At 38.9% G+C, this 14,824-nt stretch overlaps 1 protein-coding gene and 1 long non-coding RNA gene across 2 annotated transcripts; both read right to left on the bottom strand.

Annotated features, from left to right (window-relative positions):
• Positions 1–345: 345 nt before the first annotated feature.
• On the bottom strand, positions 346–3,793 carry LOC139812565 (uncharacterized). Its single transcript, XR_011731891.1, has 3 exons — positions 3,441–3,793; positions 1,694–1,838; positions 346–1,602 (listed from the first exon to the last, which is right to left on the bottom strand). It is a non-coding gene; the product is annotated as an uncharacterized lncRNA (long non-coding RNA).
• Positions 3,794–5,272: 1,479 nt separating this feature from the next.
• Positions 5,273–12,670, bottom strand: LOC139812564 (F-box/WD repeat-containing protein 9-like). Its single transcript, XM_071777450.1, has 4 exons — positions 12,331–12,670; positions 6,736–7,429; positions 6,376–6,666; positions 5,273–6,062 (listed from the first exon to the last, which is right to left on the bottom strand). Exons 2-4 carry the CDS (start codon positions 6,976–6,978, stop codon positions 5,964–5,966), a joined length of 633 nt encoding a protein of 210 aa, XP_071633551.1. The 5' UTR covers positions 6,979–7,429; positions 12,331–12,670; the 3' UTR covers positions 5,273–5,963.
• Positions 12,671–14,824: the final 2,154 nt, after the last annotated feature.

The raw sequence follows: 14,824 nt of genomic DNA, 5'->3' as shown, positions 1-14,824 counted from the left end.
CGGATTACTACGATAGAAGAAGATAAATATAAAAAAACATGATAATTAATGTTCAAGTTTACATACTAAAACGTTAAACATTAGTCTAGACTAAAATATTAAACATAATCACCTAATAATATAAACAAAGTAAACAATAATCTAATTAAATCACAAATATAAAAACGCCGGAATAATCGAATAAAACCATAACAAGAGATAAATTTATATTTATATTGAGAAGTGGTAAAATCTCTTCCGTCAGGAAAAGAATGTAAAGAATTATTAACGGAGGTATTTGATTTAAAAGATCTTTAAAATATATATTTTTCAGGAACTTTTTATAAGGAAACGAAGAAAATGAATAACGTTAAACTTTGCATGTTTTCTTTACCTTATTTTAAAAATTCATTTTTATTTTTTAAGTAACAAAAATGCTCTTCTTTTCTGTTATATTATTATATACGGCAGTATTAGGAATGGGCCGTAGCCGCGGCTCACGTGCTTACGTTTACGCCTCACGTCTGATCTCGACCATGGCACCACGACAATGTAAACCGGTTTGGTTTTCGTAATAAAAAAAATTCAAAACCTCATCCAAACCTTGACAGATAATCTAATTTTGTAAATTGCGTTCAGTTGTGCTAAGCGAAATAATCGACCGACAATCGAAACAAGTACAAAAAATTAAGGGGTTTGAAAAAATCCAACAAAAAAGGGTAAAAAATAAAAAAATTTGACAACATAACTTTTAATAATTTAAAAATGTCAAATTTTCGTTATGTTTACTTTTCGATCTTTTTCTAATAAATGGATAGATTATATATCGATATTATTCCAATGGCACAACGTGGTATTAAGTTAGTATCTTTTTGTTTAGTCTTGTTATATTTATTTTTTAATTTCTTTCTACTAAATGAATAAATATATCAATGTTTTTTCAACGGTACAACATGACTCAGATTAGCATTTTTTTACTACAAAAAATTTAATCTGGAAATAGTGCTGAGCTAACAAAACTTTATATTTCTTAGTTTTCTTGAATACAGTTCAAAATATTGTTTCCGTATTTGCGGCAAAAATTAGCACAATTGTAGTTCAATATGGGAGTACGGCTAAAAGAAAACTCAAAATTCAACAAATGCGGGGTTACCTTCACAGAGGTTACGCTCCTGAAATATTTGACGTTGATGAAAAAAAGTACACGTGAAGTGGTAATATGAAATGAATTCGAGTGAACTTTGGAATCACGTTTCCGAATCAACTGTCTCGACAAGCGAGACACGGAACGCGGTATCTGCATTCAAATAATTTGGAAAACGATTATTTTTCTCACAAAGAGGAATTATCTTCCTTGCTCAGTCTTTTTATTGCAAAGCGGGCGAAAGGAAGAGTTTTGTTACCACGTACGTCTCGTAAGTTCGTTGTCATAGACGAGACCAGTGTTGGTGAGCACCCGCGATTTGACCGTATTATTGGAACAGCAATTATAGACCGTGTGGTCTATCGAGACTCTACGTTGATATCCTCAAATTCGTAAGAGGGTTCCTCGCGATAAGAAAGTTTCTTGCAAGATAAGGTTGTAGGATAACCATTCGTAGAAACCAAATAAGTGATTCCGTCCTGAAAACGAGAATCATCATATACGTTTTAAGATACGTTTACCGTATCTGAGAAAGGCGGTATTGCAAAAACTCCCTAATATGCTACTTACTACGGGCATCAGCAACACAGAAGTTGCACTGTCACTATATATTCAATGAACAATTTTTTTATAGAATCCTGCGGTTTCTCAAACAGCGCTGTTTGTTTCTCGATCGCAACGCATGACAACTTCCAAAACAGTTTGTCGGGCCTCTCTGTAAGGACACGTGACTTTTTATATCAAAAGAATATATGAAAAATTATTCGTACCGTGATACTGAGTACAAAAAAATTTATATACGTGCAACTTGAATTAAGTACAAATAAACTACAAGCACATTCTAGACCGAGAGATCTATTCACGTTCTTACTTTATGCATATCAAGTTATTGCAATAAACGGAGCTGCTAGCTCAAGCTTGTTTCATGCAACTTTTTGTAGGTAAGAAATATATGTTTTGTAAAACACGCTTATTTTTTTTTAAGAGGCAAACAGAAATGAAATACTACGAAATAAAATCTAACACGAGCTAAGCAGCTAATGTATGACTTGCAAATGCTTCGAACAGCGCTGGCATAAAATGACATAGAGAATGTTCTATTTACTGACGAAAAGGATTGGTTGTGGCGTAAGGTACTATCAATTTGAGCTAACCGGGACACAAAAGCAAGTGGCTAGTATTCGGCAATATATGGTCAATTCGCGCTTTCCACATATACATTTTTTTTTTTTTTTATGCTTTTGTGTATTTTGTGAAAGTTGCTGCGTTTAATGTTTGCTTTCGCAGAAAGAGAGGAAGAGCGAAGAAACTTTCGACCCGAAAGAAGGCAACGTGATCGCCTGAAGTCTTCTAAAGAAGTCTGCCTCGCCCACGGTTTTCGATCCGTGGTTTTCCGTGGGACTTAGGGCAAATGCCGAGGTGGGGACTGGGGGAGTCTTGCGAGACGCAGGGTCCACGGAGAGTTATTCCCCCTCCCAGTCCGAAGACGTTCAAGAGGAACGGATCAGCGCTGGAAACAAGGGGTCCGCACCGAGCCGGAATGTAGTGAAGTCCTGCGCAGTCAAAGAGGAAGTGGTCGAAGGAGACGTAGTCCGGTTACCCGTAGCAGCAGCTCGGGATAGGACAAGAATCCGTCTCGGGGAAGACCTGGACTTCCTGAGGAAGAGGACCCGGTGGGGAACCGCCTGCTTCAGCTGCCCTTCCGGATTGTCGGGACGACAATCTGGAAGAGGGAGGGCAGTGTTGCGCCCGTGCCGAGACACCCGTTGCGCGCTGAACTTCGTCCACGTGAACTTCGCTCGAATAGCTTCAAGTCGAAGCGCGGTCCTTAACGACGGAATTATTGATTTATTGATTACACATTGACTGTGAGATTTCGCTCTGGGTTTCCGATTCGTTCGGACGTGTCCACCCGAGCTCTTTGTTAAACGAGTTCCTGTTAAACGAGTTCCTATTAAACGAGTTCCTATTAAACGAGTTCCTTTCTAACATAAAGAGAGTCTTTATTCCTGGAAACGGGATTACGCGCCGCGTTCGCGAGTGAGTGTGTGAGTGAGCAGCGGACGCACGGATAAGCGTAACATTTTGTAAGCAGTAAGGCATCATCATTTAAAATCAGGTAGAACTGTTTGCACACTAAGCTCAAACCGTGTACTAGCGTCGACGCATCTAAGAAGGAACATATATGCAGGAACATTTGAAATACAGTCCAATCGCAAGTTTGAACAGCACTGGTGTAAAATGGCTTACAGAGTGTTTTATTTATTCATATAAATAATTGATCGTGCAAGTTGTAAGGCTATCAATTTGATCTAACCGGGACGCAAAAGCGAGTAGGTAGAATTCGGCAATATGTGGTTAATTCGCGCTTTCCAGTAAGACATCATCCTTTAAGATCTGATAGAACTGTTTGCACACGAGGGTCAAACCGTGTACTAGTGTCGACGTATCTAAGAAGGAACATATATGCAGGAACATCTGAAATACAGTCCAATAAAATAATTAAACGCACAACCAAACAAATGTTCCGGAAGAGATGGAGGATGAAGGACAGAACGAAAGAGATAGTTGACCGTCGCTGATTGAGAATATTTTACTCTATCGATTACTTACTGCACACTTACTGCGGAACTATTTTAGAATAGATTCCAATCGGAATTGCTTAGTTCTTTTCTAGATTTCTATTGTGTTTATTAGAGAAAATGGAATAATTCTTTTTCTTATACAAACCTCCGGCGGGAGATCTAGCAGTGATAATTGTGCATTTTCCTCGCCGTCGTGGACGCAGCTTGCATTCTCGTCATCCATTCTTTCTCGCACCGTGCGAATCTGATTATTTTCACTCAATCTGCTCGAAACTCACTCGGTGGTTCAACGAAGGTAAGGATGGTGTTAACACGGAAGAACCACTATGAATCCGGTGCATCATACATCCACGCCCTGATAACCGCCAACGATAGAAAACGATAAACAATTTTTTTTGCGGTTTTCAATATGATTAGTGAATCGTTTATTTACGATACTCTATCAGAAAATCACGTTATTTGGAATCCTATCATAAATGTCTAATCAGTTACATATCATCGTTTTTAATATATGGGTAGTGAATTGTTTATTTACGATACTCTATCAAAAACTTACGTTACGTATCACAATTTATATATCATTGATATACGACAGAAAACGAACCGATTAACTGCCGTACAGAAGATGATGAGTTGTATGTCGGAAAATCCTGATAAGAAACGATAGATGTTTCGGTTCGAATAAGTCGTATAAATATCGATGAGATGTCTATCATTTTATCCTTTATATATCCGCATTAATGCATACGGTAAAATTTTTACCACGATATATACTATATCAATATATATATATGTATATATGCGATATAGTATATATCGTGGTAAAAATTTTACCGTATATATATATACACACGATTGATTTAGACGGGCAATAATTGTACATATAGAAAACGATTCATAATTATAAGATTTGTATCGTTATTTCCTTATTCGGATCTAAATAAACGATAGAAACCTATTTGATTCGATTAACGTTTGATCTGTCTTTTAAATATGTAACGATAGAACCGATAAGATACGATTAAAAACGATACACATATAATTGTTTCTAATCGTTTTCTATCGAAGATGGTTACCACGGCGCGCACCGCACATATAAGCGACACCACCTATACAAGGTGTCGCGAAAGTAGTGTACATGTCTCAACCGATCTGTATTCAACTCTCTCATGTTGAGAAAAGTGATTATATAAATTTGCTTGTTCATTTAATAAACTTAATTAATGAAGTTCATCGAGCTGCGACATAAAGAATTTCAACAATGGTAACGTAATGCGATACGTACGGCACGTGACGACATGATTCGAGAGAGGCGAATCTCGGCGAACGAAAAAGAGATAAAGAAAGTTATCTGTTACTCGAATAAACGATTTGTATTTTGTTTATAAATGTTATAAATAAGCGTATAGTACACGAAGAGTATATTTAAACATTGTCGCTTCTCGAGTGTGCACGTACACAGTATCTCTCATACGAGGAAATACGTTATATTAAAATATAAAGCCTTGTCAGAAAAATTTACAGAACAACAAAACAATAGGGAGTTTTTGCAATACCGTGTCTGAAAGACGGTATTGCAAAAACTCCCTAATGATACGATACGCGTCATACGTTAATGCAATATATAAAATATACTTAAATGCTTATGGAACTTAATTATATAGTATAAAAGTACATTTTCTCTTATTCCTCTCAACATAAAAGATCCCAACATGAATACGCTGTAATTATCCCAGCCAGAATGCTGATGTCAATTCGACATCAATAAATGTCAAATTGACATCTATAGATATCAATTCGACGTCTTTAGATGTCAAATAGATATCAGCGTTCTGGCTGAGATAAGCTTAGCTTATAATTATAACTGTGATTATCGTTCAACTTATAATCGTAAGCGATGTTAGTAAAGCTTCTACAGAAACGTATTTTCAACAGATATCTATTTCTAATTTTACGAAACGGTATCTATTGGTTCCTGCACACAGGTCACGATAATGCGGCAAAGCGGTGACAGATCATTGTCTCGGTTTTCCGGAAGTAATAGATATATAACTGACTAATATAAAGTGGTGATTGCACGGTCACCGCTTTGCCGCTTTGCCGCATTGCCACGCGTATCCTGTGTGCAGGAGCCATATCACATTGCATATTAGAACGACGCTTTAAAACAGTATCATGAGAAAGATTAAGAACACATATTACATATCAAAATCAATATTACTGCAGAATAGCTACAAAACACGTAGAAATATTTTTTATTCAATATGACGTTTCGTTAAACACTTCGATTTCAGACGCCATACGTTGAGAGTAGAACAGCTTACTATCGCGAGAGTGTCATTCAAGTAGTCCATCTGCAACATAAAAAATTACATATAATATTTAATGCGATGTATGTACAATACTGCAAGATAAAACTTGTAAGAATGTCGTTTTCAACTGTATTTTTATTTACTAATTTACATGATCGATCAATTGATACGCGTATTAAATGGTAAATAACTAGTAAATTGGTTTGATTATATTGGCTGATCAGCTCAAATATACCTACTATTTAATACGCGTAGAGATCGGTGTAAACTAGGCTTTTATACGTAGATACTTAACAAATCTTGTCATTAAAGTCAATGATACATTTTCGACAAATCTTACGCGTGTAATACTCACGCTGCCGTTATTTCCGTATTCTACAAGTTTAGTAGCGATGAGCTTTGGTGGATCCGTAGGGCTCGAAATTCTGACCATGCCGTTTTTGCAACTCGTTATCAGGCATCCGTGCGTCAGAATCACCCCCGTTATCGGATCATCGGGAGAATACTCATGCTGGGTGGAGTAATATTTCACTAGCTCAAAATTGTTCTTTGGATTTAGCATGTACAACTTCGCCTTGGTGTCCCCGACGCAAACCCAATTATCCCGTCGCATACTCATGCACGTGGGAATCGCTTCACCTGGAATCTAAAAGGTGCACTTTGACATCATAATCCCGTCTTATTTCTCGATGTTAAGATTACAGGATGACATTACTGTGATAGACTTCATGGTCCGTCCGGCTCTCTGATCCCAAACGGATACCGTCTTGTCCTCGCTGGCGGACAAGATGTATTCCGTGTTCATGGCCAGCTTAGTCACGTGTTCAGTGTGGGGTCGGTACTGGTAAATCGGCTTATTACTCAATCTTGAATCAAACACGTATATAGTCCCGTAGGATGAGCCGGTCGCAAACAGGCTCCGCTCCGGACACGATGACACACATTTCAATGTATCCATTGTGCAATACGTATCTCTTAAAAGAAAAGGTCCACATTTTTTAAATATTATATTTTCATTAATTGTGCTACATTGTTGTCTATATTTGTGAGGGATCTAAGTCGTCTACAGACGATTCCGAGTCTCGACATCGAACTCGCGAAACTCATGTTCGACCGTTAGACGCCGTGCCGTCGTAAGCGGTGAGATCCCGACGACGCGCGACGGGCAGAGGCGCCGGACGGCAAACCGGCTCGTGCGACGACCGGCCGCCTAGTGTGTCACATTGTTTTGAGCCTTTCGACTCACGAGACTCCTAGAGATATCATTGCCACCTTTGACTAGAGAGGATACGGCCTTAGAGGCGTTCAGGCATAATCCCACGGATGGTAGCTTCGCACCACCAGCCGCTCGACCGAGTGCGTGAACCAAATGTCCGAACCTGCGGTTCCTCTTGTACTGAGCAGGATTACTATCAACAAATTTTTGTTAACCCCGACTTATTGAATTCTGAGTGTTTTTTTTTAACTCTGTCGTATTGGACTACAATTGTGTTAATATTTGCCATAAATGTAAAAGCAATATTATATACTGTATTCAAGAAAATAAAAAAAATGTTTTGATAACACTGATGCATATTTTCTGATTAAGCTCAATTTTTTTTAGTAAAAGATAGTAATCTGTGCCATATTGTGCCGAGATGACTTCGAAAAATACGTATCTATTTAGTAGAAAAAAATTAAAAAATATAAGTAAACAGTAAAAAAAATATTGTTATAACGCATTTATGGTAGAACAAATAACTTTAGTATCTCAAAAAATATATGTTCTCTGTAATTGGCGCTGTAATTTAAAGAGATATCATTTCTTTTTTGTAATTGTAATAATAGATCACTTGAAGCGCAAGACTCATTTTTTGATAAGGTAACGTAATTTTGTGATGTGTATCACTTGAGTAATAATTTTTTGGAAATAAAAATAATACTGCTTAGGTTTTTTCGAGATTTTTGGAGATACAAAGATTACGTCCACCACTTGTTACTTAGGTTTTTTCGAGGTATAATACTACTACTTTGTTTTTTTTTTTCGAAGTGAAGATACTACTGTTTAAGTTTTTTCGAGATTTTTCAAGATACAAAGATTTCGTCTACCACTTGTTACTTAGATTTTTTAAGGTATAATACTACCACTGTTTTTTTTTTTGAGGTAACAACATATACACTACTATGCGTGTACTTGGCGCCTTTCTTTACCTTTTTTTTAAAAAAGGTAATTTTGTACAGATATCACGCCTTTTTGTAGTATTACGCATTGTATAAACAATATGTACAGGGTGTTATTTCGAGGTATAATACTACCACTTTGTTTTTTTCGAGGTAACAACATAATACATATATACTACTATGCGTGTACTTGGCGCATTTTTTTACCTTTTTTTGAAAAAGGTAATTTTGTACGGATATCACGCCTTTTTGTAGTGTCATATAAGACGTCGGCGTTAGAAGTAGATAGAAAAAGAAGTATCTTAATAAAAAATTTTCACATTTGGACTTTGCGTCGCAATATCTCCGCTCGTAAGCTATCGATCAAGCCTACTTAGAACTTGATCCGTTCACTCGTTATTGAGATCTCAACATCTCGGGTACTCGCAACCCGTCGCGTCGCGTAAAAGAGTCACGGTCGCGTCGGTCTCGCTCCGCGTGTACTTGGCGCGAGACACTACCGTGTCTCTTGATTCTGCCGCTAGGGAATTTTTAAGTCGATTCTTATGAATCAAGCTTGAATTCGATGTCTAGGTGTCCCAGGTTGCCGATGACGAGGTTCACATAGTGCGCTTCATAGTTTTCGGTATTCAGGTGTATTAATACCTTGAATTCGATATCCACGTGTTCCAGGTTGCTGATGTCGGGTTCCAGATAGTGCGCTCTATAGTTTTCGGTGTCCAGGTATAACAATACGTTGAATTCGATGTCTAGGTGTCCCACGTTTCCGATGACGAGGTTCACATAGTGCGCTCCGTAGTTTTCGGTGTCTACGTGTATTAATACCTCGAATTTGATATCTACGTGTCCTACATTCAGATTTAAAGTTATTAATACACCTAGACACCAAAAACTACAAAGCGCACTATGTGGACCTCGTCATCGGCAACCTGAAACACGTAGACATCAAATTCGAGGTATTATTACATCTAGACACCGAAAACTACGGAGCGCGCTATCTGGACCTCGTCATCAGCAACCTGAGACACCTAGACATCAATTTCAAAATATTAATACACGTAGACACCGACAACTACGGAGCGCACTATGTGGATCTCGTCATCGGCAACCTGGGACACCTAGACATCGAATTCAAGGTATTAATACACGTAGACACCGAAAACTACGGAGCTCACTATCTAGACATTGTCATCGGCAACCTGGGACACCTAGACATTGCATTCAACGTATTATTACACCTGGACACCAAAAACTACGAAGCGCACTATGTGGACTTCGTCATCGCTAACCTGGGACACCTAGACATCGAATTCAACGTACGATTACACCTAGACACCGAAAACTATGAAGCGCACTATCTGGATCCCGTCATTAGCAACCTGGGACACGTGGACATCGAATTCAAGGTATTAATACACGTAGACACCGAAAACTACGAAGCGCACTATGTGGACCTTGTCATCGGCAACCTGGGACACCTAGACATCAAATTCAACGTACGATTACCCCTGGACACCGAAAACTATAAAGCGCACTATCTGGATCTTGTCATCGGCAACCTGGGACACGTGGACATCGAATTCAAGGTATTAATACACGTAGACATCGAAAACTACGGAGCGCGCTATCTGGACCTCGTCATCAGCAACCTGAGACACCTAGACATCAATTTCAAAATATTAATACACGTAGACACCGACAACTACGGAGCGCACCATGTGGATCTCGTCATCGGCAACCTGGAACACCTAAACATCGAATTCAAGGTATTAATACACGTAGACACCGAAAACTACGGAGCTCACTATCTAGACATTGTCATCGGCAACCTGGGACACCTAGACATTGCATTCAACGTATTATTACACCTGGACACCGAAAACTATAAAGCGCACTATCTGGATCCCGTCATCGGCAACCTGGGACACGGGGACATCGAATTCAAGGTATTAATACACGTAGACACCGAAAACTACGAAGCGCACTATGTGGACCTCGTCATCGGCAACCTGGGACACCTAGACATCGAATTCAACGTACGATTACACCTGGACACCGAAAACTATGAAGCGCACTATCTGGATCCCGTCATCGGCAACCTGGGACACGTGGACATCGAATTCAAGGTATTAATACACGTAGACACCGAAAACTACGAAACGCACTATGTGGACCTCGTCATCGGCAACCTGGGACACCTAGACATCGAATTCAACGTACAATTACACCTGGACACCGAAAACTATGAAGCGCACTATCTGGATCTTAACATCGGCAACCTGGAACACGTGGACATCGAATTCAAGGTATTAATACACGTAGACATCGAAAACTACGGAGCGCACTATGTGGACCTCGTCATCGGCAACCTGGGACACGTAGACATCGAATTCAACGTATTATTACACCTGGACACCGAAAACTATGAAGCGCACTATCTGGATCTTGTCATCGGCAACCTGGGACATGTGGACATCGAATTCAAGGTATTAATACACGTAAACACCGAAAACTACGGAGCGCACTATGTGGACCTCGTCATCGGCAACCTGGGACACGTAGACATCGAATTCAACGTATTATTACACCTGGACACCGAAAACTATGAAGCGCACTATCTGGACCTCGTCATCGGCAACCTGGGATACTTAGACATCGAATTCAAGCTTGATTCATAAGAATCGACTTAAAAATTTCCTAGCGGCACTTTCTGCCAAGCGTAGAGAACCTTCTTTTCCGGCAGCGGTGGTAATACGATGTAAGGATACGAAATCTCTCCAGATAAACATGAAGGAATTGACTCAATATATATTATAATAAGTATATACCTAATTTACCTAAAATATTTAAATAAAAATCTTACTCCTGACCGATAAGTTTATCGACCTAATTTCGAAATACGCGCGCGATATCGAAACTGGCGATACCTGCGCCGCCAGCGTCGAAAAAGTGAAAGTAACGTTTCTGATTATGACGTCATCATACAAGAACGTCGGCGTTAGGAGGAGGAGGAAGAGGAGTATCTTAAAAATAAATTTTTACATTTGGACTTTGCGTCGCAATATCTCCGCTCGTAGGGCACGTAGCGGAATATTATGAGAGAAACCCCCCCCTAATTGGACCCCAAGCTATCGATCAAGCCTACTTAGAACTTGATCCGTTCACTCGTTATCGAGATCTCAACATCTCGGGTACTCGCAACCCGTCGCGTCGCGTAAAAGAGTCACGGTCGGTCTCGCTCCGCGTGTACTTGGCGCGAGACACTACCGTGTCTCTTGATAAGCACAACTTTTTCTAATGACAAAAAATTATTGGACTTTACAGTTACTGTACTGTTAGAAATTTAGGGTTTAGGAATAAAAAATATTAAAATCTCATACTATCCAAACAGTGGCAGATAATCTACTTTTGTAAACTATGTTGAGTTGTGCTAAACGAGACAAAGAAACGGCAATTCGAACAATGACGGCAAATCAAGGGGGTTGGATATAATCCAGCGAAAGGGAGAAAAAGGACACCACACATTTCTTATGAAAATTGAATTTTGGTAAAATTGACTGAAACTTTAGAAACTGTCTGACTCTATTTCCAAAGTTTCAACCAATTTCGCCGAAATCCAATTTCCATAAGAAATGTGCGGGATTCTTTGGCAGCACAACTATTAAAAATTTGAAAATGTCAAATTCTTGTCTTACCTGCTATCTTATAATTGATTTCTTATCAACCCCTTGAATTATGGCTATTATTTTTTTTGTTTTGTGTTATCTGTTGTCACCACAACATAATATACAACTTGTAGAAATATAATAAATGCCTTATAACAATATTCATTTATAATTATGTTCATTTTTCAATTACTTGGTAATAAATGGATGGATATATCGATATTTTCTCAACGGCATTTTCAACAACATGGAACAAGTTAGTATCTTTTTACAAAAAGAAATTGAAGTCAGTCGGTCAATAACGCGGTTAACAAAGTCTTGCTTTCTTCACTTCCTTAAATACGGTTTAAAATATTATTTTTGTATTTATAACACAAATTAGCACAATTGTAGTCAAATACACAGTCAAAAAGAACTCAAAATTCAACAAGTGCGGAGCTCTTTTCGTAAAGGTCACGCGCTTCCGGAATATTTGAAAATAATACGACGGAGAAGATGTATCCGTGTTCATGGCCAGCTTATACACGACTTCGGGGCGTGGCCGGTACTCTCTGATCGGCTTATTACTCAATCTCGAATCGAACACGTATATAGTTCCGCAGGATGAGCCGGTCGCAAAGAGGACCCGTTCTAGACACAATGACATGCACGCACCCCACTCAGCACACTGCTGGAATGTTCAACGTTGATAGGAAATGATACGCGCGAAATGGTAATATGCAGTGAATACAATTTGACACGTGAACTTTATAATCACGTTTCTGAATCATCTGTCTCGATAAGCGAGACTTAGAACGCAGTATCTGCATGCAAACAATTGGAGGGAAACAGTTATTTCTCCTACAAACAGGAATCTTTCTGGCTCAGTCTTCTTATGGCGAAGCTGCCGAAAGGAACAGTTTTGCTATTGCATACATCTCGTAAGTCCTCTGATGGACGAAATCGGTGTTGGTGAGCGTCCACGACTTAATACTCCGATCCCAACTGCAACTGTAGATCGTGTTGTCTATCGCCGTCAGATCCCTGATTATATCGTCAGTTCGCTTATGGCCAATTCGCTGAACAAAGGATTTCTCGTCGGAGGGAAGTTTCCAGTAAACAAGAAAGTGCCCCACTCTATCTATAGAGTCTGTTGTATAACTAGCTATACAGGTGGTCCCATTCTGAAAACGAGAATCATCATTATATCGTTTTTCACAGGGAGAGATGGCCAAAGACAAATGACATAATATACCTACTACCTACATGTATCAGTAACACTGAACTGAATACTTTATCCAGATAGCCCTCATGTATCAATTTCTTCATAGAATCCTTCTGTTTCCATAGCGCGGTTTGTTTCTCGATCGCAATGCATGACAACTTCCAAAACAGTTTGTCGGGTCTCGCTGTAATGACACGTGACTTCATATATCTAAGAAATATGATGGAAGCTGCTTATTCGTACTAATATTGAGTACAAAAAGAATGTATGTATATACAATTATTTAAGTACAAATAAACTATTATACAAGAATATTCTTGATACAGTTAGTTTTATTCACGTTTTTATTTTATGCATATAAAATTATTGCAATAAATGGAGCTGCTCAAGCTTGCTCTATGCGATTTATTATAAATAAGAAATATATAATATTTTGTAGAAAATACGCTTATTTTTTTTAAGAAATGAAATACTATATAAAATTTAACGCAATACAAGTAACGACCTACGTATACTTGCGCAAGTTTGAACAACACTGGTGTAAAATGGCTTACAGAGTGTTTTATTTATTCATATAAATAATTGATCGTGGCAAGTTGTAAGGCTATCAATTTGATCTAACCGGGAAGCAAAAGCGAGTAGGTAGCATTCGGCCATATGTGGTTAATTCGCGCTTTCCACAGTAAGACATCATCCGCCTTTAAGATCTGATAAAACTGTTTGCACACGAGGGTCAAACCGTGTACTAGTGTCGACGTATCTAAGAAGGAACATATATGCAGGAACATCTGAAATGCAGTCCAATAAAATAATTAAACGCACAACCAAACAAATGTTCCGGAAGAGATGGAGGATGAAGACAGAACGAAAGAGGTATAGTTGTCCGTCGCTGATTGAGCATACTTTACTCTATCGATTACTTACTGCACACTTACCTACTGCGGAACTATTTTAGAATATATTCCAATCGGAATTGCTTAGTTATTTTCTAGATTTCTATAGTGTTTATTAGAGAAAATGGAATAATTCTGATCGGAATGCATTCCGAAGAGTTTCATAATGCGTGCTCTGACGAAATGAAGACTCACGAAATGACAGCGACGATTAAGAAATAGTTATTTGTGCAACAAGTGCTGTAAAATGAAAATTCACGGGTGCGGAGTTGACGCACGAGCCGAAGGCGAGTGCGGTCACCGCACCCGGGAATTTTCATATTTACGCACGGCTTGCACACCCTATTTTATGTTGCAAGTGCGTGGAAAGTGGTCTATCACGCACGCGTAGCGTCCACTTTCCATGCACGTGTTACATAAAGGAATTTTGCGTACGAGAAATACGAGAAAATCGAAGTTTTTCTTTTTCTTATACAAACCTCCTTCGGGAGATCTAGCAGTGATAGTTGAGCATTTTCTTTGCTGTCATGCGAGCAGCTTGCATTCTCGTTATCCATTTTTCTCGAACCGTGCGAATCCGAGTATTGTCATTCGATCTGCTCAAGACTGACGTGGTGGTTCAACAAAGACCGAAAAGCGATTGAGAGTGGTGCAAAAACGGAAGAACCGTGCATCGCGTATCCACGTGCATCCGGTTAGAGTTCCTGTAATAAGAGTTAAGCCAATGTGGTGACGATTTTTGATTGGTCCCATCATATGTTTCAGCCAAGTTAGTGAGAGTGAGACAAGCTGTAAGTGGGAGTGAGACAAAGCTATCATGGTCGCCATATGTTTCAGCCAAAAGTTAGTGGGAGTGAGACAAAGCTATCATTTGGCTGTATG

Source organism: Temnothorax longispinosus, chromosome 5 (genome assembly GCF_030848805.1).
Source record: "Temnothorax longispinosus isolate EJ_2023e chromosome 5, Tlon_JGU_v1, whole genome shotgun sequence".
NCBI classification, from domain to species: Eukaryota; Metazoa; Arthropoda; class Insecta; order Hymenoptera; family Formicidae; genus Temnothorax; species Temnothorax longispinosus.
The sequence above is the reverse complement of the archived record's forward strand: the minus strand, read 5'-3'. Positions and strand labels throughout refer to the sequence as shown.

What these genes read in the sequence shown, in the direction of transcription:
- LOC139812564 (XM_071777450.1), bottom strand. Translation starts at nt 6,978, where the DNA reads ATGGATACATTGAAATGTGTGTCATCGTGTCCGGAGCGGAGCCTGTTT. An exon ending in GGACCATGAAGTCTATCACA is followed by an intron (nt 6,667 to 6,735) that starts GTAATGTCATCC and finishes TGCACCTTTTAG; the next exon opens with ATTCCAGGTGAAGCGATTCC. An exon ending in AATACGGAAATAACGGCAGC is followed by an intron (nt 6,063 to 6,375) that starts GTGAGTATTACA and finishes TTTATGTTGCAG; the next exon opens with ATGGACTACTTGAATGACAC.